The following is a 23,544-nucleotide window of genomic DNA, read 5'->3' on the forward strand; positions in this document are numbered from 1 at the left end:
ATCGCGGGTGCGCGATGACTTTGCGCGCTTAAAGCGGATGAGACGTATAAATTATTCAACGCTCTCGAATATATGCGACCGACGAATATGGACCGACGAACAAAATCGATTCTCCGTCAATGAAATATAATTACGCGGAATTTGCGCTTCTCCAAATTCGATTAAGCAAACGAAACCGAGAGAGTTCCAATCTATATATACCTATTTTACAGGCTGCATCTAAATAAGTGCGCAATATTAATGAATATTTATTTTTAAAAAATATCTACATAAAAAATAATAAATATCCTTTTTATTAGTATGGAAAATATCCACCAAGTTTCATTTTTTAATTTCTCTGAAATTTGAGAAAAAAAATAAAAACTGTTCAGAGAGGGATAATGGATATAAGAGTATATCTTTATTCTTAAGAAACTTCCCTTAATTTTCGACAAAGAATCATCTAAAAATTTTCGCACTTATATATTGTATATATATTATTCAAGATATTTCGTATGCAAAAATGCATAATCGTAATTAAAAATATTTTTTATATATGATTAGCTGTAATTTTTATAAATAATTATAAATAAAAATTAAATTCATTAATTAAATAAATAAATTAAAATCATTAAATAAAAATTAAATTAAATAAAAAATGTGCGCGATATACAATATAGGAAATTTTTTTCGATATCAGGTTTTCTATATTGTTTCATGCATTCTTTAATTATTTAAAAATTGCAGTTGTCACATATGAAAAAAATAAATTAGGAGGACAAAGATTGCATTATTTTTACATAGAAAAAATATTTGGAAAATAAATACTCAATCAGTCCTTTAATTTATAAAAGATAAAGCTGTTGCTTTTCCCTCCCTCTTTATTTCGCGAAATTCGCGAAATCAGTCTCTCGCGGAACTATCTTTCGTCTTTAAGGGTCAACATTCTCGACCGTTTCCATGCATAAAGACCGTTATTATGCGAAAGCTCGGGCGATTCCGTGTCGTAACCGGGGCCGACGAAAGTCGCGCGATAGCGTATAAATTACAACCGCGATGACTAACGCATAAGTGGGGTGAGATCGCCGTCTCTTTTACGATTCCGCATAGATAAAACTACAAATATATGAGGATCCCTTCCTTTTTCTCTCTTCCTCATCCTACCCTTTTTACACGATTAATTCTGCGCGTCGCATTAATCGCCGCGTGACTTTGAAAATAAGATACGCGAGAAAATCAGGCACGTTCCGAACCGTTGTGTAGTAAATTCCTCCAGGTCACGTCCCGGAGATTGTGTTCATACCCATTGACTCTCAAACTCGGAGGCTTCTTTTATCCAGTCACGAACGAAAAATATTTACGAAAAGTAAACGCGAGCGAGAAATAAATTTATACGAGACGAGAATGTAAAAAAAAAAAAAAAAAAAATTGTATATATGTGAAATAAAATTGTTCCACGAAGTTGTCTAAAAATGCGAGAGGTTCGCGAATCTTCGATCGGGTTGACAAGCGGTCGTGACACGGTCGACGCGGTGAACCGGTCCATCGTCTTTAAAGAGCGTCGCGTATTACGTACCTTTGACGTACTGTTATTGATCCTCGAGCGGCTGAGGGAGGCGCGTTAAAGCGGCCGAGCTCCTTGGGAAATACGCGCGCGTTTCGCAGAGCGAGCGCGGAGGATGCCGCTGACGTCATTCGACGTCCGATCGCATCCGTTCGGCCTTTCGCTAAATTAGCGTCAAAGCGACCGGGTGAACTCGCCTCGGCGTTGCGACATTTTCTTGGAAAAAATGCCACCGGATTTTCCTCGTGAACGCGCCCGAGGTGCTGCTGGTTGTTGCAACCCCCCGGGGGTTTGCAACTCGCGCGATGACGCATGGGGGATGAACCGGGGAACGGTCATCCGTGTATAACGCGAATATTCACGCGCGAGTTAATCGCGCAGCAAAAAGCGCCGGCGTATTATTCACAGGTCAAACGCTACGAGCGCTATCGGAAAGACAGCCCTCGTTCCCTTCCTCGAGTCACGTCATTATTTATTATTTTTTTTATCAAGATTCTTCGACCGAGATCGGAATCCTCTTTCCTTCGCGTGATGTTAAGGGTTGGAAACAGATGGCGAAAGTAATTTAATTGATTTAACAAAGAGAAAAAATGAGAACGGAAAGTGGTCACGACACCCTCAAACTTTCCTGGTCGCCTTCCGGGACGATTTGGGGTCTCCCCTTTAAGGATCGATAGCATTGCCTATAGAAGAGACGCGCCAGTTGCAGCCGGCCGGGATCGCGGAAGGTTCGACGACGTAGCTGAACGTAGCGCGCGGGAGAACGGCTTGATTTTCAGTCGAGAAAGAGTTGGAAAGGGAGTGAGGGTGGTCGACCACCCCCGCCTCTCGGAGGGAAAGAGAGAGAGATGTGGAGCTTCATTATCGCCGGTCCTTGAACCCTCGCCTCTGCGAACATAACGCCAACGTTCTCTCTATCTGAGCTATATAGCTTTTCGAGCTGTACGAGATATCGATATCGCGGATTATGAAAAAGAAGGATTTTTATATTTATTCATTTTTTTACATTACCTTTATATATTATTTTACATTTATTTTTATATATTATATATATTTATATATAGATTTATATATATATATATATATAATACACGGAGAGAATTTTCTTTTTGAATTCTATATCTCTAAAAATCATAGTAATCATGGGACAATATGGTATTTTATAAGAGTTTCTCTGATTAATATTTAGCACAATAAAAAATATTAATTGTAAAATTAATCAAACATATTTTATATCTTATTGTGATAGATATTAATATTTTTATTGTGATTTGTGATAAATATTAATCAGAGAAACTTTTATAAAATTCTTCTATAAATATTGTCCTACCACTATACCATGATTATCAGGGTAAATTCTAACAATAAGAGAAAGGTGTCTCTGTGCAATAATTAATAAAGATAACAAAAATAAAAAAATATTCTTGTATGATAATTTATCAACCTTATAAATGCGAAATCAAACTGCAAATATTAAAAAAAAAATTTTTCTATTGAAACAAAGATATGATATATATTAATTGAGCCTTGATAAAGGAAAAAAGGGGGAAAACGAGTGAGCTCATACGTGTGTATATCATTGGAAACTTTAACGTTTCGTTTTTGCCATGATGCTGAAAGTGCATCGGTTCGCTGGTTGCACGTGAGACGATCTGCGATCCTTTTAACGTAATCACATCGTTGTTTGTCTGTTATAATTGGGATTAAGAGCCACGTGCATGTCACATCCAAGGACGCACATCGAACTTGCCAATTGATGCATATTTTAAAGCGCACGACCAACATTGTCAGATCTCTATGTATAGATATTTAGCTGTTAATTTTTTATCGCGATGACTCGTGTACGAAGGAACGATTATATTATTTTTTATTTTCCACTAACGTAACACGTGGCAAGAAAGTCAATTATACCGATTACTATTACAGCGAGGTAATCCAATTTTTTTAAATTTTATACCCCGCAGGCTTTGAAAGAGAGAACATAAAGGATACGCGAACTGCAAATACACACATACATATATATTTGGATTTTTCATTTTTCCTTAATCATTTACCGTAAAAATTAAATTAAGCTGATTTTTTGTTTTTAAAAGAGATAATTCATTATATTTAAAGATATTTGATTTTTGAATAATTTTTTAATTTATTTTTATTAATTTTTATAATTGTAATAACAAAATTAGAATGATCCATAATGATGGAATATTCCTGTATCTGTTGCAGAGAAAATTCGAGTTATCCGGAATCGTGCAAGAACGGAATCTGCTCCACATCTCCAGAAGAGATGACTTCCGTTCGCACGTGTTATTGCAAACAAGAAGAGAATGTATCGCGCAAGAAAGATGGCAATATCACAGACGAGAATCGACATATTCCAATTGCCGTATCTAAAAGATTGGTAATCAAGAATAAAGCTTGTACAAGCAACAGAGAATCTCCTATGAGAGAAAAAAGCGACGAGAAAATGGTACACTAAACGATTTTTCTTAATTTTTCACATTTACTCGTTTTATTTTACAATTTAAATGTTAAATATATTGTTAGATGCAGCCCAAAAATCGATCGGTGGAAGTGCAATCCGATCCTGTCTTAAGTCCGGAAACGTCGACTGCGCTCGAGAACGCCGAGAAGATTATTAACAATGCAAAGATACAACTCATGGAAGTCTGCGCAATGTCAAGTCTGGATTCTGTGCGACGGAATAGAAATACGTAAGTATAGCAATCTTAATTTAGACTCAATAATTAATATTTGAATAATATTCTCTCTAAAGAACTTGTTAGTTCCTTTTTGCAAATTCTCACACATTATTTGCATATTTTATATTTCGTGTTACATAATTTACTGAATTTTTTTACAGTGTAACTTGCACATTGCCATAATTTATAAACTTTCCTAATAAGTAAAATTAAATTGTGATCAAGCAATGAGCAAGTTAAGTTTCCTCTATGAGGAAGCTATAACTGAAAACCATCCTAATTAGCGAAATTTCCATTTGTTTTTATTCTTTTCTCAAATTTCAGGCAAATTAAAAAAATAAAACTTGGATCCATTTTCAACATTAATAAAAAGGATATTTATTAATATCTTTTCGATCTTCCTGTATCGTTATAAGAGGATGAAACTAACAATCCCTATTTGATTATTTATCAGAACTGTTATATAAGAAACTCTTAATTTTCCACAAAGAATCATCTAAAATTTGGTGCACTCATTTAGATACACCGCTATAGAAAGGATCTTTTTGCATTCTGTACTATCATGCTTTAGATGTTCGGAGCCGCCGTTGGACGACGAGACGGAGGAGCTGCTGTACATTCGTGAGCTGGTGGCATCCAAGTTTTATGAGACAAGCAGCTCGAGATCGGAGGGGAACGAGAGGACGACGAGCGCACCTTCGGAGAATCGATCTCCGCAAATTACCGTTCGCCGGGTCGATTTGTCGGCGCCTAAATTTCGGATGTCGCGAAGAAGGCAACGTGGGGATCGGTACCTGGAATACGGAAGCGAACGTGCCTCGCCTACCGGAGGGCCATCGAGAGGCGACGACTCCTCGTCGTCGTCGTCATCGTCTTCAGCCGGTGAACGCGAGCTCGTTCGTGCGCGAGAGAACGCGTGCGAAATCCAGATTGGACCCTCGCTGCACATCGTCGACCGGGAATTGACGAGGCAGGACCTGGAGGACGTGCACATCTCGCCGGATTCGTCCTGGTGTCGCGCGAACACGGCTACTTACGTTCTGCGTCGCTCCTCCGAAAGTCCCGTCACGTCCGCGGATAAGGAGGAGTCCCGGAAAAGATCCGGAGCACCCAAGAAGACGCTTCGCGTGAGATTAGATACGTCGCGACGCCAGGAACCAGTCCCGGAAACCGAAGCGACAAGGGTTTGCGCGACGACGATTGTCTCGGAAAAGGGAGATTCCAATCGAGAGAGACTCGAACCTTCCAAGTCTCAAGTTCGAAGTTGCATCAACGGAGAAGAGAAGAGAGAAACCGATACCAGGGATACGAGAATGTCTGAAAGTTTGGAAACAAATCGAGAGGCGATAAATCCGGTCGTGATTGAAAATTCGGGGGCCGATCGTGAAAGATCGCAAGATGAAGCTCAAGTCAAAATTATCTCCCGCGATGAAACGAACCCGGAAGGAGGAAGAATGTTCGATGTTGATTGTCAGGCTTATCTGCGAAACGAGGAGAGTGCTATGAATGGAATGCCGATGAAGAACCAAAGCGATCGATCAAAACCACTGCCCGATAATGACACTTCGAGGAAAGCAGAGTTTCCTCGTCTCGGAAATATCGAGCAAGCTTATCGAGCGGTGGAAAATTCGAGATCACGTCGGACGCAGATTGATGAACGCTTTTCAAATACATTCGACAGCCATAATGGACAAGATGAGCTGTGCGATGTCGCTGTCGAGGATACACATCATCGGTCTTTCGTTTCAAACTGCATACACGATTTTCCAATAAAAGACATTTTGAACGAGGTCGATTTGTACCGACCACGTCTCAACGACTTGGATCTAATTTTGCTCTCCAACGATAAGAAAATCGAGCGTGTCGTTCACGCGACCCAAACCTTCGGGGAATTATTATCCCGACTCGATTTCGCGACGTGCGGAAATGAAGAGAAGCAAACATCCGGGGAATTCCACCATGAATCGTCAGCTGATAAAGTTCTCCAACTATCATCGAAGGAGTCGAATATCGAGACTGAGCTGAAAAATGCGGACTTGACCGTCTCCTGTGTTCCATCAGAGAAGCGAACCGACACAAATATGCGGAAAACGGACACGATAGGGATGGAGTCATCGGGTTTCACGAAGGAAAGTGACTCTCGTAGCAAGTATTCGAAAAATTCTATGGAATCCAGCGTGTTTCCCGGATCGGACACGAGTTACGGTTCGGAGATAAAGTCTTCTCGCGATAAAGTTCAACAACCGAGATTAGAAACGCATCTATCGGAATCGTCGTCGTACAAATCAGACGTCACCACGTTCTCCAACATGGTTCCCGCGTTCTCCAGCACGCGAACAGAAACCCAGACGTGCGAGAAGAAGCAGATTCCTCGAGACAATCGTCATGGGGATGCGGGACGACTTGTCCTAAAATCTGTAAAGGCTGTAAAGAGGTCGTCCGAGATCGATTGCTCTCGCAAGGAATTTGATCACATTTTCACCCAGATCCCCCGAAAAGATACGTCCGAAGCCGCTGATCGGTTCGTCGCTTATTTTCTTCAGGATGAGAAGCAGAGCGTCGAGAACAAAGTCGCGAATGCCTTGAAGGAATCTGCGATGGATCCTGTTGCGGTGCAAAAATTCCTGGATAATATGCGGAACGCGAAACGCGAGGCGGAGACCCTGGACATCCTGAAGAATATCCTGATCGAAGTTCAACCGGAACCAGAAACGAAAGAGTCCATTGGAGACTCTAGGAACATTAGCGAGCTAGATAAGATTAATGCTGACGAAACTTTGGTCGCGACCGCGATAGAAGGATCGATTCCTCGAGTGAAAGATCAACTGGTCGAGCAAATTGCCGAAAAATCTCACGACAAGCCCGATGAACTTTCCCGCGATTCCTCCGCGTGTCGAGGAACGAGAGAGGACGCGGCTTCTCTTCATCCTCTCGAGTCCGCTCAGAGTTCTAAAAATAATCACAGCAAGGGAATCTCCTACTCGGAGGCGGAATCATTGAAGCAGATCTCCGATATTCGCAGCGATGATGACGCACTCCCTTGTAAGAATTCCCCACCTAAGACTGTATCCGCAAAATCGAACGAAGGATGCACGATGGAAGCTGAAGATCTAGATATCAAGATCGCGGAATCCACGAAAAATCAAGAGGACGATGCGACTAACGAGAGACCAGTCGGGAATGAATCGAGCGATGTTCAAGAAGCTGTGAAAGAAATTACAATTGAAGAAACGCGAGGTAATACGTCAGTGAATGAAAATATTGTACCTGCAAAGATTTTGGAGATGATGGAGGGAATTAATTTGGATGCGAAGTCTGCTGAATCTATTGAAACTCCGAAGAAGGAAGATGTTAATCTCGCGCATTCGCCGGCGAAGGAAGATATCGAAGCTTTATGCGCAATTGAGGAATGTAAATCAATGATCAACTCGCGACATTCCGTAGTTAAGGAGAAGGTCGATCTTGTTGCGAATTCCTGCTCGGCTTCTCTGCGAGATAACGCTTCGTTGTCGAGCGCGAAAAATGGCAAATCATTGTTAAAGGAAGTCGCGTCGCACAACATCAAACCAAATATCACTGTTGGAGAAAATGATTTGATAAAGGATAGGAAAAACGATGACAAATCGATGACGGTCGATGATCGTAGAAATGGAACTGAAGTCACGAGGTTTCTGAAAAATATAAAAAACAACGATGAAGAGCAATCGAATGACTTGACATTGCAAGAGCAAAGAATAGATATCTTATCTAACTCTAATTCCAGTGTTAGTAGTATACTGTTAGATTACGATAACAGGTGAATACAACGAGAATATTGTTAACAATTTAATGCTGCGTTCATTTTGCAATCATCTATTATATAATCTCTTAACCACGTATTATTTTTAGATCCACCAATGGTGCGTTTAGTGCAAATCCAAAGAGAGTAAGTTCAATTTTTTATTATAAAATATAATGAGAGAGAAAGAGAGAAATGTGTATAGAAAAAAATTCCGCTGTCTTCTCTTTCTCATTACATATAATTGATATAGTAACGCAATTAAATTAGTTTATTACATTAATTAATATAAGAAAAGGACACTTGCCCTAATTGCACACATTTTATTGTATAATTTTTATTTCTGTTTGAATAATAATTCAAACGATAAAAAATAAAAATAAAATAACGTGTAATTAGTAGACATTATACTAATAATTGATTCCGTTTGCGATTTTAGATGGAAACCTCATCGGAGACGTCTCATTCCGAGGGAGAATTATATATGCCAAGTTCGTGTTCCTATTCTCTCGGGGAAGTGAGAGTTTTGAAGAAACGCGAATTAATCTCGGATAATTCGATAGATCGTGATAGCAGTGCGACGATTCTCGTCACCAGGAGTATGCTAACGTCTTTAAACAACTCTACGATAGTAAGTATATATGCGAAGAGGACAGAGGAAGAGAGATATCAGCAATATTTTAAATAATTATATTTTTCTCTTGCAGTCTTTACTAGAAAGTTCCGGATGTATTTAAAGAGAAATATATTCGTCGAGACGCATCGTGATATATATTTTAATATATATATATATAATATAAACAATAAATTAAATATAAATACATTAATTGTAAATAATAAATTATATTTCAATATGATAAAATTTACATTATAATAAAAAACAATCTATGTTGATGAACATTTTCTTATTACATCTTCATATAATATGTATATGTTTTATAAAATGATACAAAAGAAATTTCTTTTTCAATTTTAAATCGTATGGTTAATAATTAATATAATTTATAATTAAATATATTTATATATACTTTTGTTTGCATAATATTTTTTGTCTTTTCTATAAATTATATATTATAATCGCTCGTGTATTTATATTATTTTACTTTTCTGCAGAAAGTAAAATTGTCAAAAATAATAGCATATACATATACATATAAAATTAAAATTAATTACTCTAATCAAATTTTAATAATACTTTGCAATTAATAATAAAAAAAAAGAAAAGTTTAATAAAGTTATCTGAAGTCATTGAATATAAAGATTCGAGAAAATATTTTTCTATCCCCACTTGATAAATATCTATGACATTTCTCGTAAACACGATTACTAACGTTTATTAATAATTAGTCATCCTCGTATTTGTCGGTCACGTATTTACTTAGCCGATCACGCGCGCGGCCGATAAAGAATATATAACTTCCGGCGGCGTGTTCAACGTGTGCGCTCTGGAAAGTAAACAATAGGATCAGTAACGCGTAGACGAAACGTGACGCGGAACGCGAGGAGCGAATTGCGCGAGCGAATATCTCTGTCACTTCTTTCGGCGCCGGTTTTTCGCGTTCGAGCGGCCGCGAGTCTCGCGACGAAGGAACGTAAAATCGGAGAAGGCGAGGCGAAGCTACGGCGCGAAACACGGCGTTTTGAATGCGGCATGAGACATAACCGCGTACGTGACACGCTGCGCAAAAATGAGATCGATTCGCCGGGGATCGTTTAAATAGTGCCACGAGGCCGGAGAGGATCGCCGATCTGTCAAATTTTCGAACGAGTGACGCGAGACGCGATCAACGACCGGGGCAAAATGTGCGACAAGTGTGTCATCGGTTACTGGGTGCCCGAGAAGAAACGGCTCAAGTTCAATTGGACCGATTTCGAGGATGTCTGCGAGTCCGAGGGATTTCGCTTGAAAATGGTAAGCTCTCCCCGATGACAGATTGAAATTCCATTCCTACGAAGTTCAGAAAAATATGCTGCGCGGATGAGAGGTTATGTGTACGGTTGGAAAGTAATTTTCCTTTGTAATCTGAAGATACATCATGGAATAGAAATTCAAGGATGTGCTCGAGTAGGCGAGACCGATTTCGATCTCGTAATTACGAATAATTGTAATGAAGGAAATGATTCTTCATGCCATGTTGTATCTTTTGCTCTGCTTGCGAAATGCATTCTAAAATACTTTGTTCTTTGTACAATATATTTTGCAAAAATTGCATCATTTCTACATAAGTGTGTCTTCAGGTCAGATCAAAAGATATTTCTTATATCTTGAAATTTGTAATCTGTTTCAGATTGATGTGAGTTCGAGCCTTGAAAATCAGGGACCATTACATGTTTTTCTACACAAACTGACAGATACACAATCGCATGCAGAAAGTGGTGATAAAAATGTATGGCAATACTTATAACGATGTTTACCTTATCACTGATCTTATCTTATATTTTTATAGGCTGAAGATATTGTTTTGCGACTGCAAGAGTACATTGCCAAACACCCAGATTTGATTGTTATCGACCCTCTGGACAATATTAGAAATTTACGCAATCGATGTAAATCTTACGAGTTTATACAGGAGGGCATTCAGTTTAAAGGTACATAGTTTACAATCTGTTACATAATATTTGTTGCAAAACAATCATATATTTTACATCAATTTATTCTTTTTCAGATGTATTTACTCCTAACTTTGTGGAAATCAAAAGCAAAAATGTTCACGAAGTAGCATCGACATTAAAAAAGCGTAATATTAAATATCCATTTGTCTGTAAGCCACTTATTGCATACGGTTCAAGCGACGCGCATAAGGTATACATTTTGCGTGAAACTAAGCATGCGAGAGTCAAGATTTGAAAAAATTACCTGGTATCTAATTTCAGATGATGATAATCTTCAACGAAAGGGATTTGAAAGACTGTCAACTACCTTGCGTTGCTCAGGACTTCATCAATCATAATGCTATTTTGTATAAGTTATTCGTCGTAGGCGACCGTTTTCACGTAGTTGAGCGTCCTAGCTTCAAAAACTTTTACCAAGAAGACTGTAATTCGTTAAGTACAATATTTTTCGATTCGCACGATATATCGAAAAGTGGGAGTAGATCTAAGTGGTCGATATTGTCCGAAGATGACATTCCTTTAACTGTAAAGCCAAATTATCAAATTTTTGAAAAGATTGTAAAAAATATTCAAGAAATATTTCAGCTCATTCTAGTTGGAATAGATGTTGTAATCGAGAATCATACTGGAAAATATGCGATTATAGATGTTAATGTTTTTCCTGGATACGACGGCTATCCGAATTTTTTCGAGCATTTAATAGATAGCATTAAAAAATTGTTGGTAAAACAAGGCTCTTGCAGACAAAATTTTAAAGGTTGTACGTTGAAAAAATGTCAAAGCGATGATCTAGATTCTGGTTTTGAAAGTGATGAAAAGAGAAAATCCACAAAATAAATATGTGATGGACAATGTATTAAGTTTGGGCGAAACTAAGCTGTTAGAATTAATTACGATGGTAGCTCAGTATCTTGTACGCATTATGATTTCGTCCATACATTTTTTTAAAAGAAATAAAATATTAAGCCATTTTAAACATTTTTCCGATTTCATCTATTAAATGTAATTTTGATATTAAATTTTGGTACAATAAATCTTGTTTGGCACATTGTTTATTTCGTAGCGATATGAAATTTTATTGCATTTGTTTGCGAATTCAAATCCTATATTTTGTATTTTGTAATAAATTCTACAGTACAATATAATGACTCATGACTGCCAGGGAAGATATTTTGTACGTTTTATGTGTATACAATTTTGCATTTCTGCGACAACGTTATATATGCCTGTGAACTGTTGAAGATATTAAAAATATACATAATGAAAAATGTGCGCGAACGAATATAAGATTAGTAGAAACAATCGGAGTAATTGTGATAGTATAATACGATATTTTCAAACGATTACATAATAATAATTGTTATGTTTTTTTACAAATTTGATTAATTTCCCCATTAGAAACTATTGCAATATCATTTTCATTGTTTTTATCACAGTTATATCGATTGATTCTAAACACTCGAAATATTAATAATAAGTTCGGTGATTCTTGTAAAATATACATACATATTTTATTCGGTTATTGTATAATATAGAGTCTGATATTAATCAATTTACTTATTTATATGTACATATATTTTATATGAATAAATTGTACAGAAATGGAAAAAAAAATTATGACAATTTGGAATTTAATTAATCTTGATAAAATAGTATATCTTCTCTCTTTTTTCTGTATATTAAATTTTCATATTTTTTGCATCAACTCTGAAAAATCGAAAGTTATTAGGAAATAATATATTTCGACACAAAAAGTAAATTAAACTGAAAGTACATATTTAAATTCAGTAGCTAACTCTGATTTATTAGGAGAATATGATTTGAAAGAATTTAAATATTGGATTTTGCAGCAAACTTTTGTACTTTTGTCGAAATATGGTCTGGTAACTTTGTCGATTTTTTCTGAATATTGAAAGGTACATATATCTTCAATTCTTGCTTCAATCCTCGTTTATAAATCATCAGCAGAAAAAAAGTTGAATACGAGATTTGCATCGACATTAAAAAAGATTATCCAATATTATTCTTAAATATATTTTTTTTGAAATTATACATTAATCCCAATAAGATATATAAATTAAGAACATCAGTAATAAGAGATAATCCATTTTATTTTCAATTTTATCTGTATACAATATAGCAACCAGCGTTATAATCATTGTAAAGAGATGCAAAGTATGTAATATGTTGTGTTCTTGAAATCATATTTAATAATGTTAAAGAATCTAATTATTTAATCACACAATTTAAGTACAATTTAGGGTGTTTAAGTACATAGTTAAGATAAACACAGTAAATTTTTGAATTTCTATATAAAAAAATTGCTTTGAAAAAAAATAAAGTAGCAAAATTTATATCTTAATTTATAACAAGATACAAATAATAATAAAAACGTATTGCATACCGTGCATCATTATGGTTTTAGTTTTTTTTTCAGGAATATAACCCTTTCACCATAAATCCACTATCCCTTCTCTGAGGATGAGTGTGCGGGAGAGGGCTACCTTCCAAACACAACATGTCGGTACGTATCGCGCAACTCTTTCATATATATACATATAAATATATATTATATTTATATTTAATATGTATATATAGATATATAATAATATTAATAATAATAATCGGGGACAAATATGTCGCAAATCCTTCGTATATAAAATTATACATTAGATTTAAAAAGCAAAAGTTGACAATTTAAGTAGCATCTATCGTATACAGGAACAGAAAGTATCGTCATGTATTGCGAATAATTTGTGTTGTCACGACGACAGGAACATTATTCCGTATTATTAAAGAATAACATAAATTCTATAAACAATATTAATGAACAACACGGTAATCATTGGTTTGCCGCTTTATGACGTGGTTAGAATTAAAATAGGTTTCTTTCTATATATAATGCTTTGTATAATCTGTCTTAATTATATAACTTAATTCGATGTGACAATTCTAGTAAACCAATAATTGTACTCTTGTTATTACTACTATTAAAAAAAAAAAAAATAATTGTGTGCATAAAAATTATACGCTTTAAGTAACTTTTTAAGTTACCGCTAATTACTGTTATGATCGATTTCTTCAGATATAGACATTTTAAAAATAAAATTTAGGATTATCTGCCTTACGAACAGAATAACAAAAAATAAAATTCATTTTTAACGTATACAAGTACACTATTCTCATATCGCATGTCACTTTATATGCGCATTATTATAATTGAATACAATAAAAAATTCAATAAAATGTTTTGGTATGGAATAAAAAATTGGAAGAAAAGAAGAAGACTTAAAAATTGGCTTTGCGTTGCACAGAACAAAAGTTTTTGAAATTAAGTAAACAAAGTATTGTTCTGCAATATAAACGCTACAGGTATCTTCAAACAATATTCTATGTTTAAAAATGGATGATCCTCAAAAATAGATGAACCGAGATCACGGACATTATTGGTATATATAAATACATCGGAAACTTCTTGCATAATATGCACAGATCTGCAGTGTAATGTATCACTGGGAGATATATATCTATATATATTTCGGTATTTAACAGTGTGAGGATCATTCATATCCGTTGTATATAACTCTGAATGTTTTTCCCTATTTTATCTATAGTATACATCTCATAATGTAGCATGTGTATACATATATTATGTATTTAGTTGCCTAGAGACATGCGATATAAATTTTACATATCACTATTATGAATGTTTAGTGATAACGATCCTCGAGTTAGATTAAGACAACTAATGTCCGATTACGGTACGGATTCACATTCAAGATATTTCGGTGCATAAAAGCACAATCCAACTCGAGTTTTTCATGAACGTTATATGCATGTATTGTACTCACAGTATGAGAAGAGAAATGAAATATGATAGGATATAATTAAGTATGAGAATTCGTTAATTGAAGAATGGAATTAGAAGCTTTTGCTAAGATATAAAAGCCTTCGCGCGATTATATTATTATGAAAGTGTGTGCGCCAAAATAAGACTACAAGAATGACGATGGAATTACATCAAATTACGTCCTGATATAATGATTAAATTAATGATATAGTCCCGTTACACATAAACATACTTATGTAAAGCCTGATGACGGATGGCTCAGTCAGAAAATGTTATAAGAAAACTATTTATCTTTGTGACGCGCCACATCGCGATCTAAATTTTCTTAATTCAGGAATGTACTCCATAGTACTTTGAGCAACGATTAGAATTATCGCTTAAGGCAACTTTTATGCACCCCGTGACTGCGATAACTATACTTTTTCCTTTTCTTTGTTTTGCTTTTTTCAATTTGTTTCAGCTCAGAGTCCTCGTCTTGATTGCATAAGAGAAATGAACAGAATAAAATGTGAAAATGTAAAAATTTTCATATTAGAGCCTGAGTTATGTTGTTTGGCAGGTACCTATTGATGCATTATTGAAAAAGATTCGTAAGTATATTGTGTACATGTCTTTTGTTTGCTCGAATAGATTCCTGTAGGTATATGTGTGCCTTTTTTTTTCTTGACGAGTTACAGTTTTACGAAACTACAGATATATATATTGTATATATATATATATATATATATATATATATATAGCGTTACTTGTTATGTATCTCATTATTGAAATGTTTGTTACTTAAAAATCGTCTGCAATAATATTTTAAAAATAAATATGATTTTACTATCATTATATATATATATATATATATGTTATGCAGATATTAATAATGGAGAAATATTGTATCTCATCATATTGGTAATATTATTATTTTAATCCTCCATTATATAAAATCTCCATAAATACATACCTCGCGTCGTTTATCTAAAATGTCAATGTTGTTTGTGCGCAGTCACGAGCGTTTGCATCTGATAGATTTGGCAAAACAAAACCAGTTCGCGTTTCGTATCTTCTAGGACAAGCGTCTAACAAGATCAAATGATGAGTTTAACTACTTAAGCGAGAAAATGATTCTAAAACACAGCCCTAGCGCGTATGACGTACTAAGAAATATAGGACTTTCTAAAAAAGACCTTTGGCTTCATGTTTCACGATGGAGCAAAATCAATTGCCGACACAGCGCGTATCTCGTAAACATGGATGTTTACAAACTTAACAACAATACTTAAATTCGCCGCCGCAGTATGTACAGACAGTATGGAACAATCCCCACGAATACAACGCATTCTCCGACGCGGCGCAGAGCTCGTGCAGAATTTTCGCCATTTCATACGACGAGACGAGACGAGTAGTCTGTGCTAGCACAAATTACCCTCCATATTATCCAACAAGGAATTCTTCTCTTCTTTTTTCGTACTATTGCATGTTGGCATCCCGGTTCGTAATTTCGGTTCGAAACACGGCTGCAAAAGAGAACGAAATTGTCCCATTATCTATCTTGTGGCTATCAAATTTTTCTGTTTTGCAAAAATTGAAATGAATTTATTATTGTTTCTATCTGAATTTAGATATACTCTGGCGCTAAAGTGCTTTCTTGCCAAAATTGAATTAATATTGTGACATATCATAAATAGTTATAAAATAAAATATATTTATTCTCTATAGATGTCTTTTTGTAGAAAGTTTTATTAATAATCGTCTCGTCTGTCTATCAAAAATAATTTTTGACCCCGAATTGTATGCAAAAACAAAACTGTAATTACTGACATTATCACACATAATTAATCATATGAATGGTCGCTGACCATCCCCACGACCTCATTTATTAACCGATTGCTAAATGAATGAACCGACACGGGCATGATGTGGAAATAACAGACAAAACAAATCAATCTTAGTATAATTCGATCGTTGACATTGCAATAGAAATCGCGTGAACACATTAGCGGCGCTCATAAAACTGTCGGAGATTAATAATCTATTTTAGCACTCTCTTTAAGTTGTTTAAGATAACAGACCGTTCGATATTGACTTTTTTTCTATCAACAAAATAAATTTTGAGAAATTTTTACATGTAAATGTATTTATAAAATTGATATATTTGTAAAATGTGTTTATAAAATGTGATAACGAGACTATAAAAATGTTTTCAGATAATTCTCTCTATATAGAAGATGCTGATAAACATACGTTTATTTGCGATATGAACTTTGATGTAAAAAAATGTATAAAACTAATAAAATTAAAAACAATATAATTATAAAATCAATTATTTAAAAACATAATACAATATATATATATATATATATATATATATATAAAATAAATATATATGTATAATAGATATAAAGTCTATTGCGAGGGGGTGTTTATGAGATAATTCTCGCATCACTAATTTTGTAAAAAATGAATATAAAATAAGAAAGCACATTATTTAAATAATTTATATAATAAATATATATATATATAATAAATAAATTACAAAAGTTTAATTTAATACTAGTACACAATACTAATTTGTAATAAGAATCGTCATTTTTAAAAAACGTTCTTTTAGTAAGACAATTATTAAATACCGATAATGCTAATTACTTAAAAAAAAGTAACTTATAATATATGTATGTAAATTAAGTTTAATATCTTTTTCAAGCGCTAAAAAAAGAATCTGTAAAAAAGGTACCTTAAGTGAAAGCAATTATGAGAAATAAATATTTGATTATATTTTTTAAATGCAGAGTTAATGCATGATTGAATGCGATCGCGTTTTCTTATCGGTTAAAGCAAATAAAATTTCTTTTAATTAATCATTATGTAGATAATTATAAGAGGATGAGAGCTGATTGCGAAGAATAATGATTTTGCGTTCAAGGCAAAGTGCGAGCGCGATGCGTGAAAATTATGCGCTTTGCAAGATTTGGTCTCAAGTTACTTTAGTGTCAGCAAAGTGGAGGCGATAATTCACTATCGACTTCGAGCGGTCTTATTTAGATGACATTTCACTCACAGTTTCGCAGATATTCATGTTGCAGCAATTTTCTATGGTAATTTCGCACTGATTGTCCGGCATTTGTGGTCGAGATGTGAGCGGCATCACGCCTTTACTGACCACATAATGTCTCTTGATACGCGGTCGCCTTCGTAATTTATTCACATAGTAACTAAGTCCAGCAATCACTAGAAGAAACGTAGCAGTGAGGGCTGCAAATATTGGTAGCAAGATGTCACTTTGGAAATTGTCATTGAACGTAAGTCTTTCGGCCGTTTGATTAGAGTCCGTACACCTGTTCATACAAAATAACATTGATATTTCTATATTGCATTTATACATAGATTACTGTAAAATCGTATTATAACATATACACAGTTTTTGTGAACAGAAATAATTCCTTAAACATTCATATTATTCATTACTGTTAAAATAATTATATATAATTTTTTTCATATTTTGTCCCTGTAATTATTTCTGTCTATTCTCTGATAACGTTACATTAAATATCAAAATATTACCGAAAATGTTACGCACGAAATTATTAAATACTAATTGGTTGTAATTACGAAATCTTGTTTTTAATGAAGCATCTGCGTACCTGCACAACACCACACTAATATTGGGTGATTCGCTGCGATTGCTCGCGCAATAATTGGTGCAAATTTGCGCGATGTCGTTCAACTCTTCGCATCGAGTCCCTTTGGAATATTTACAGCTACAGAACGGCCTTCCATTTTGGACGGAACACTGGCCGTCGAATAGGCAGTAATCGTCGCAAACGTCCTTCTCGCATCGAGTGCCGCTAAATGTGTCCGTACACTCGCATTCGGGAAGTCCGCGCTGATTTATAATGCATTTACCGTGAAGGCAGTAATTGTGACAAATCGAAATTTCACAAAAGGGTCCGATGAACCTGTAAGGATTATGTGGCTTTTGCGAATTACTATAGTACTATGGAAATATCTACCTGCTTGAATAAACCTTAAACGTATGTGCTTTGAACTAGTATTCCTATTTTAATATGAAAACAATGTTTATCATAATATATAAAAAGTATATATTTTTTTAAATTTGTTATACTGTAACATTTATTTTTTTTTTCAATAGTCTGCTCACACGCTGTATTAAACTACTTGTTACTGTCACTTACCCTGGTTTGCATCGACACGTGCCGTCTGTTTTGTTCAGATGGCCATTGTTTAGGCAGTTTTTGGAGCTCTCGGTGGTCAAATCCGATTCCTCCGTGCTGGTAGTTAAATTATTGAATGTCTCGGCTGACGGTCGTGAAACGGGCTCCGACAAATTCCTCCTTTTCTCTAACATCGAGAAGACTGCCGCGCAATCAATCTTGCCGACGTTGTCCCGCGTAACGATGCCGGCCGGATTGGCATCCTTCTTAGACTCGTAGTACGATTTGAACTTGGTCGGGTAATCTCCGACTTTGACGTTCTTCGGCATGCTCCAGACCGCTCTGTGCACCCAATCGGACCAGTACACCGATTCGTTGTCCACCGCGAGGTAGATCGGCTGCTGGTGCTTGTTGAGGACCAGCAATTCCCGCTCGCTGCCGTCTAAGTTGCTGCGCTCGATCTTGAAATGAATTCCCTCGACGTCATCGATCCAATATAACTTTTGCTGCGCGTGATCGATTGCCACGGCCAGGGGTTCATACAAATTTTCCTTGACGACGATTGTCCGATCGCTCCCGTCGAGATTAGAACGCTCGATACTGGGATTCGTAGTGTTGCTATTCGCCCAGTATATGAAGCTGTGGAAAAAATCGTTGAGCTTATTATCGATTTTTCATCTGTTTCTCTTTCTTTTCTCCTTTTTTTGCGAAAAAATTCTATATTGAAATAATAATTCGAAGCAAAACACACGATAAAAAAAAAATATATATATATATATATATATTTCGTATCGATAAGTTATAAATAAATTTATCTAAATAAACAAATTTATTTAATTTATATAAATTCTATATTGAAATAATAATTCGAAGCAAAACACAATAAAAAAAAAACATATATATATATATATATATATATATATATTTCGCATCAATAAGTTATAAATAAATTTATCTAAATAAACAAATTTATTTAATTTATATAAATTCTATATTGAAATAATAATTCGAAGCAAAACACACGATAAAAAAAAAATATATATATATATATATATATATATATATATTTCGTATCGATAAGTTATAAATAAATTTATCTAAATAAACAAATTTATTTAATTTATATAAATAGATTAACACAAAAGTTATTAACACGAAAGAATATTTTAAAAATTCACGCGTCAGGAATAAATTAATTTTAAACATTTTTAATTTGTTGTGACCAACTGTTTTTTAGAAATAATTAAAAATAGTTTCTTTATATATATACATTTTTTTTAATAAAAATAATTTTCTATAACGGTAGAATTTAGAGGAAATATCTTCTTACACATGAAATTGCATTGTCAATGCAAAATGATGAGTATAAGTAATCGAAATATTTGTATGTGATCTTTCACTTTTTAAGCTCATTTTCAGCTTTGCTTTTATTTTTTTTTTTCATAGTCTCAATATTTCGATGACAATGCAAAATGGATTAATGTATAAAAAATTGCCGTGAAAGCAATCCATATGTAAAATCAATCCTTCACATGCATTTTGCTCCTTTTCTTTTCTTTTTTTTTATTTGCGCCGATTTAAATACATAATGTTAAATAATGCTTTTATTTTACTTTACTGTGTAATATGTTTATGTGATACATCGAATGTTACTAAATTGACTTCTAAAAATTAGACACGAGATTCCAAATATAACAAAATCAATGGACATATTTTTATCCTTTTCTTTATTATTTTTATCATTTTTATTTAAAGAGATATTTTTATTATGATTCGCGATGTCTATTTTAATGCTCGTAATATATTTCTAGATCGTACAGATGCGATCAGAAGAGAAATCTGCATAAAGTAGAATATCATAAATGGCACACCTGTTACACACATCGAGAGCGATGCCACATGGACTATTTCCAGTGAGATTGTGCAAAATGATAGGATTACTTGGTTCGTCGTTTAACGGCACCTCCATCTTGCCAATGATCTCCTTCAAGGTATCGACCCAGAATAAAGTTCGCGACGAGGTGTCGAAAACGATCCCCATGATGTGCATTCCGTTCTCTTCTACACAATTTAATTACATATACGCAATTCATTATATTACGTCATATTACATTTCATAGTAGATAAGCGAAGAGAAAAAAGCGCATAAAAATTTTTTAATGCCATGGTATATTTATAATTTATTTTTGTAATGACATTTTAGTGAAAGATTATGTTCTTTCTGAAAGAGAAGAAAGGATCGCGATATCTATACTTAATGATAATGATATAAAATAAATGAAGAATTTATTGTGAAAGATTTCTTTGATTTACGATATATTCGAAAAAATTTTTCATCAATAAAACCGGTTTATAGTTAAATTATCTTTATATGAAATACGTCGCGAGATTTATGTTTCTATAAATACATCTTATCAAGCAAAAGTCCTTCATTGACATTCGTATGCAAAAATTATATTTGTCTGAATTTTCGTATTTTCCCTTGACGTTATAATTTATTTACATTATCTGTATATTTATAATGTATATCTATAAATATAATTCTTTTATTTTTTCTATTTTATCTATTCCAATTTTGAATTTCTTTGTAACTCACAACTTATCGTAAAGAGAAAAGAAGAAGCTAATTTTTACCTTGATTTTTAATTTATTTTCTTAAATTAATTTATTTAATTTTTAAAATATCTGCAAAGCTATTTTATCGGACTTGATTTACTAAAATTGAAAAATCCAATTTACATGTTTTCTCTACTTACTCTTAAGTAAGGGGGTTGAAGTGAAATTTTTTTCCGTGAGATCGTTACTGAATATGGACACGTTGTTCCTTAAGTCAGACAAATACATCGTTCGAGTGGTATCATCGTATGTTACTCCGGTCAGGGCGACAGCTTCTGCGATGTTAGCGTGACCCGTGCGCGAACCGTTCCGCACGAAAAAGTCGATTTCGCTGCCGATTACCACGGCCAAGTCTGCAAAAAGAAGAGAACGGTCAGAGAACCGTTAAAGAACAATTTAGCATCTAGTTTTAGTTGGCCAACCTGATTTTTCTAAATCAAAAAAATTAAAACTGCTACCTGAAAATATTGAGTAACGCAAAGTACTCTGTGTAAATCAAGATCTGTATAATAATTAGATTGTGTCGATAAAAAAAATTAAAAGAATAATAACTATAATTTATTTTTTTATATTACGTAGTTTCATATACATTTATGTATACGTGCAAAAGGATTGCATAAATCGTTATCGTAGTCTAATCTACAAAGTCGCTCTTGAATTCTTTATCATTGATTAGTCGGAAAGTAATCTAATTATATTACATTACATACACATTTCGCAACACTCAAGATTATCAATGATACTTATTTAAAAAATGAAAAATATCTCTTGGCAATGAAACTTTTACGCCGAGTCTAAAGGAGCTACGGTCGCACGTCGCGTCACTTGAGAATTTGTGCTTTACGTGTGATACTTTAAGCTTTGATATATCTATTTGTAAATCAACATGTATATTCTTTTCAGAAATAAAATAATATTTTAATGTAATGTAATTACAAATTTAATTTTTATTATTAAACATATTTTTCAGGTATTCTAATAACGTATAGAATAAAATTTTTATCTTGCAGAAAAATAACTAAATTTTGATATTTTTTATGTTTATATTTAGCGTTAAAATGCTTATGTATTGATTATTGTAATTAATGTATCTGACGTACGTATTTATGACGTAAAAATGAGAAACCCCGCAAATAGATTCTTAATGAAATGGAAAGAGACACACTGAATTGAGTAAGGTTGTATAATTACAATTGATGACCGTGGTAGAATTAATGAGTAAGATAAACGACACGTGAAACGACTTCTTCAATATTCGTTGCATTCACGTATAAGCGTACTGTGCGATAAAGTATCTTAACTACATATTTTTGCTTTAGTCGAAATATATATGTAATTTTCGTTGCATTACGAAGCACATTTACGGTTTGTCGATCTTCCTATGAATTGTAATCAGAGAAACACTATGATTATGAAAGATCGCGCACTATAATTGTGAGAGATTGCGGGAGCATCGCAGAAATTTCAAATTATTGAAGAAAATATTAATTGTACGATTTGTATATACTAAAATTATCGCATCGACATAAACCAGATCGAACGATTACCTAATTACACTGAAAAAAATTGTTAACCTAACTAAACCTTTCAAATAACTATTTTGTTAATAAAACATAGAAGAATATTAAAATTAAATACAACATTAAATTTCATAAAACGATATATTTGAGACTTAAATACTAATATATGTTCAATTAACAAAATAGTAATTTAGTTGAAAAATTTAGTCGAGTTAACAAATTTTTTTTTCAGTGTAGATTTATCTCAATTTTTAACAGTATTATCTGATTTTATTTTCGAGATGACTGGCCACAAGCAGATACACAATGAGATTATGTTATAATCAGTTATTACGAAACGAAGAACGTTCTAGCGATCTGTCACAGTGTTGAATAATTTATTTATCGAGTCTTGACTGATAAAGTGTATGCGTTTGAATAGCTGGCGCAATAATATACACAATATCACGATACAATTTATTAACATTAAAGAGGCAGATGTCTTTTTACGTTTCCTGAAGTAAACTAAAAAAAAGAAAGTGTAAATTTTTTTTTTGTAAAAAAAATTCGACATAAAAACTTTGATTAAGTTGTGGTAAATCAGATAGTTTTATTTTTTTTCTTTACAATAATTTCATATGTATCAGAATTATGCATCAGAAATATTGGTCAAGCATTAATGGAAATGAGCTCTTACAACATCTACTATATATTATTTATTCGATCAGATATGGCACGTGATACTATTAAACAACGTATATGTGATGTAAAAATATATCTTCTATT

At 33.8% G+C, this 23,544-nt stretch overlaps 3 protein-coding genes across 4 annotated transcripts in view; 2 read left to right on the forward strand and 1 right to left on the reverse strand.

Moving 5' to 3' along the window:
* Positions 1 to 8,914, forward strand: part of LOC114942857 (uncharacterized) — a 72,219-nt gene extending 63,305 nt beyond the window's left edge. Inside the window, exons 5-10 of the mRNA XM_085482120.1 lie at positions 3,767 to 4,010; positions 4,088 to 4,254; positions 4,814 to 8,038; positions 8,131 to 8,167; positions 8,460 to 8,651; positions 8,728 to 8,914. Of these exons, the coding sequence (XP_085338246.1) occupies positions 3,767 to 4,010; positions 4,088 to 4,254; positions 4,814 to 8,038; positions 8,131 to 8,167; positions 8,460 to 8,651; positions 8,728 to 8,757 (3,895 nt within the window). The 3' untranslated portion in view covers positions 8,758 to 8,914. The remainder of the gene's footprint in view (positions 1 to 3,766; positions 4,011 to 4,087; positions 4,255 to 4,813; positions 8,039 to 8,130; positions 8,168 to 8,459; positions 8,652 to 8,727) is intronic.
* Positions 8,915 to 9,390: 476 nt separating this feature from the next.
* LOC114942868 (inositol-tetrakisphosphate 1-kinase) lies at positions 9,391 to 11,686 on the forward strand. Its single transcript, XM_029318341.2, has 5 exons — positions 9,391 to 9,932; positions 10,309 to 10,407; positions 10,468 to 10,609; positions 10,687 to 10,823; positions 10,895 to 11,686. Exons 1-5 carry the CDS (start codon positions 9,822 to 9,824, stop codon positions 11,468 to 11,470), a joined length of 1,065 nt encoding a protein of 354 aa, XP_029174174.2. The 5' UTR covers positions 9,391 to 9,821; the 3' UTR covers positions 11,471 to 11,686.
* Positions 11,668 to 23,544, reverse strand: part of cue (Low-density lipoprotein receptor repeat domain-containing protein cueball) — a 69,389-nt gene continuing 57,512 nt past the window's right edge. For both annotated transcript variants that reach the window (XM_029318542.2, XM_029318544.2), the window contains 6 exons: positions 21,400 to 21,612; positions 20,515 to 20,704; positions 18,665 to 19,282; positions 18,113 to 18,427; positions 17,530 to 17,806; positions 11,668 to 15,988 (listed from right to left, as the gene is read on the reverse strand). In XM_029318542.2, coding sequence (XP_029174375.2) covers positions 15,884 to 15,988; positions 17,530 to 17,806; positions 18,113 to 18,427; positions 18,665 to 19,282; positions 20,515 to 20,704; positions 21,400 to 21,612 — 1,718 coding nt within the window. In that variant the 3' untranslated portion in view covers positions 11,668 to 15,883. The remainder of the gene's footprint in view (positions 15,989 to 17,529; positions 17,807 to 18,112; positions 18,428 to 18,664; positions 19,283 to 20,514; positions 20,705 to 21,399; positions 21,613 to 23,544) is intronic.

Source organism: Nylanderia fulva, unplaced genomic scaffold (genome assembly GCF_048542155.1).
Source record: "Nylanderia fulva isolate GAGA-0341 unplaced genomic scaffold, ASM4854215v1 Scaffold2, whole genome shotgun sequence".
Classification (NCBI taxonomy): Eukaryota; Metazoa; Arthropoda; class Insecta; order Hymenoptera; family Formicidae; genus Nylanderia; species Nylanderia fulva.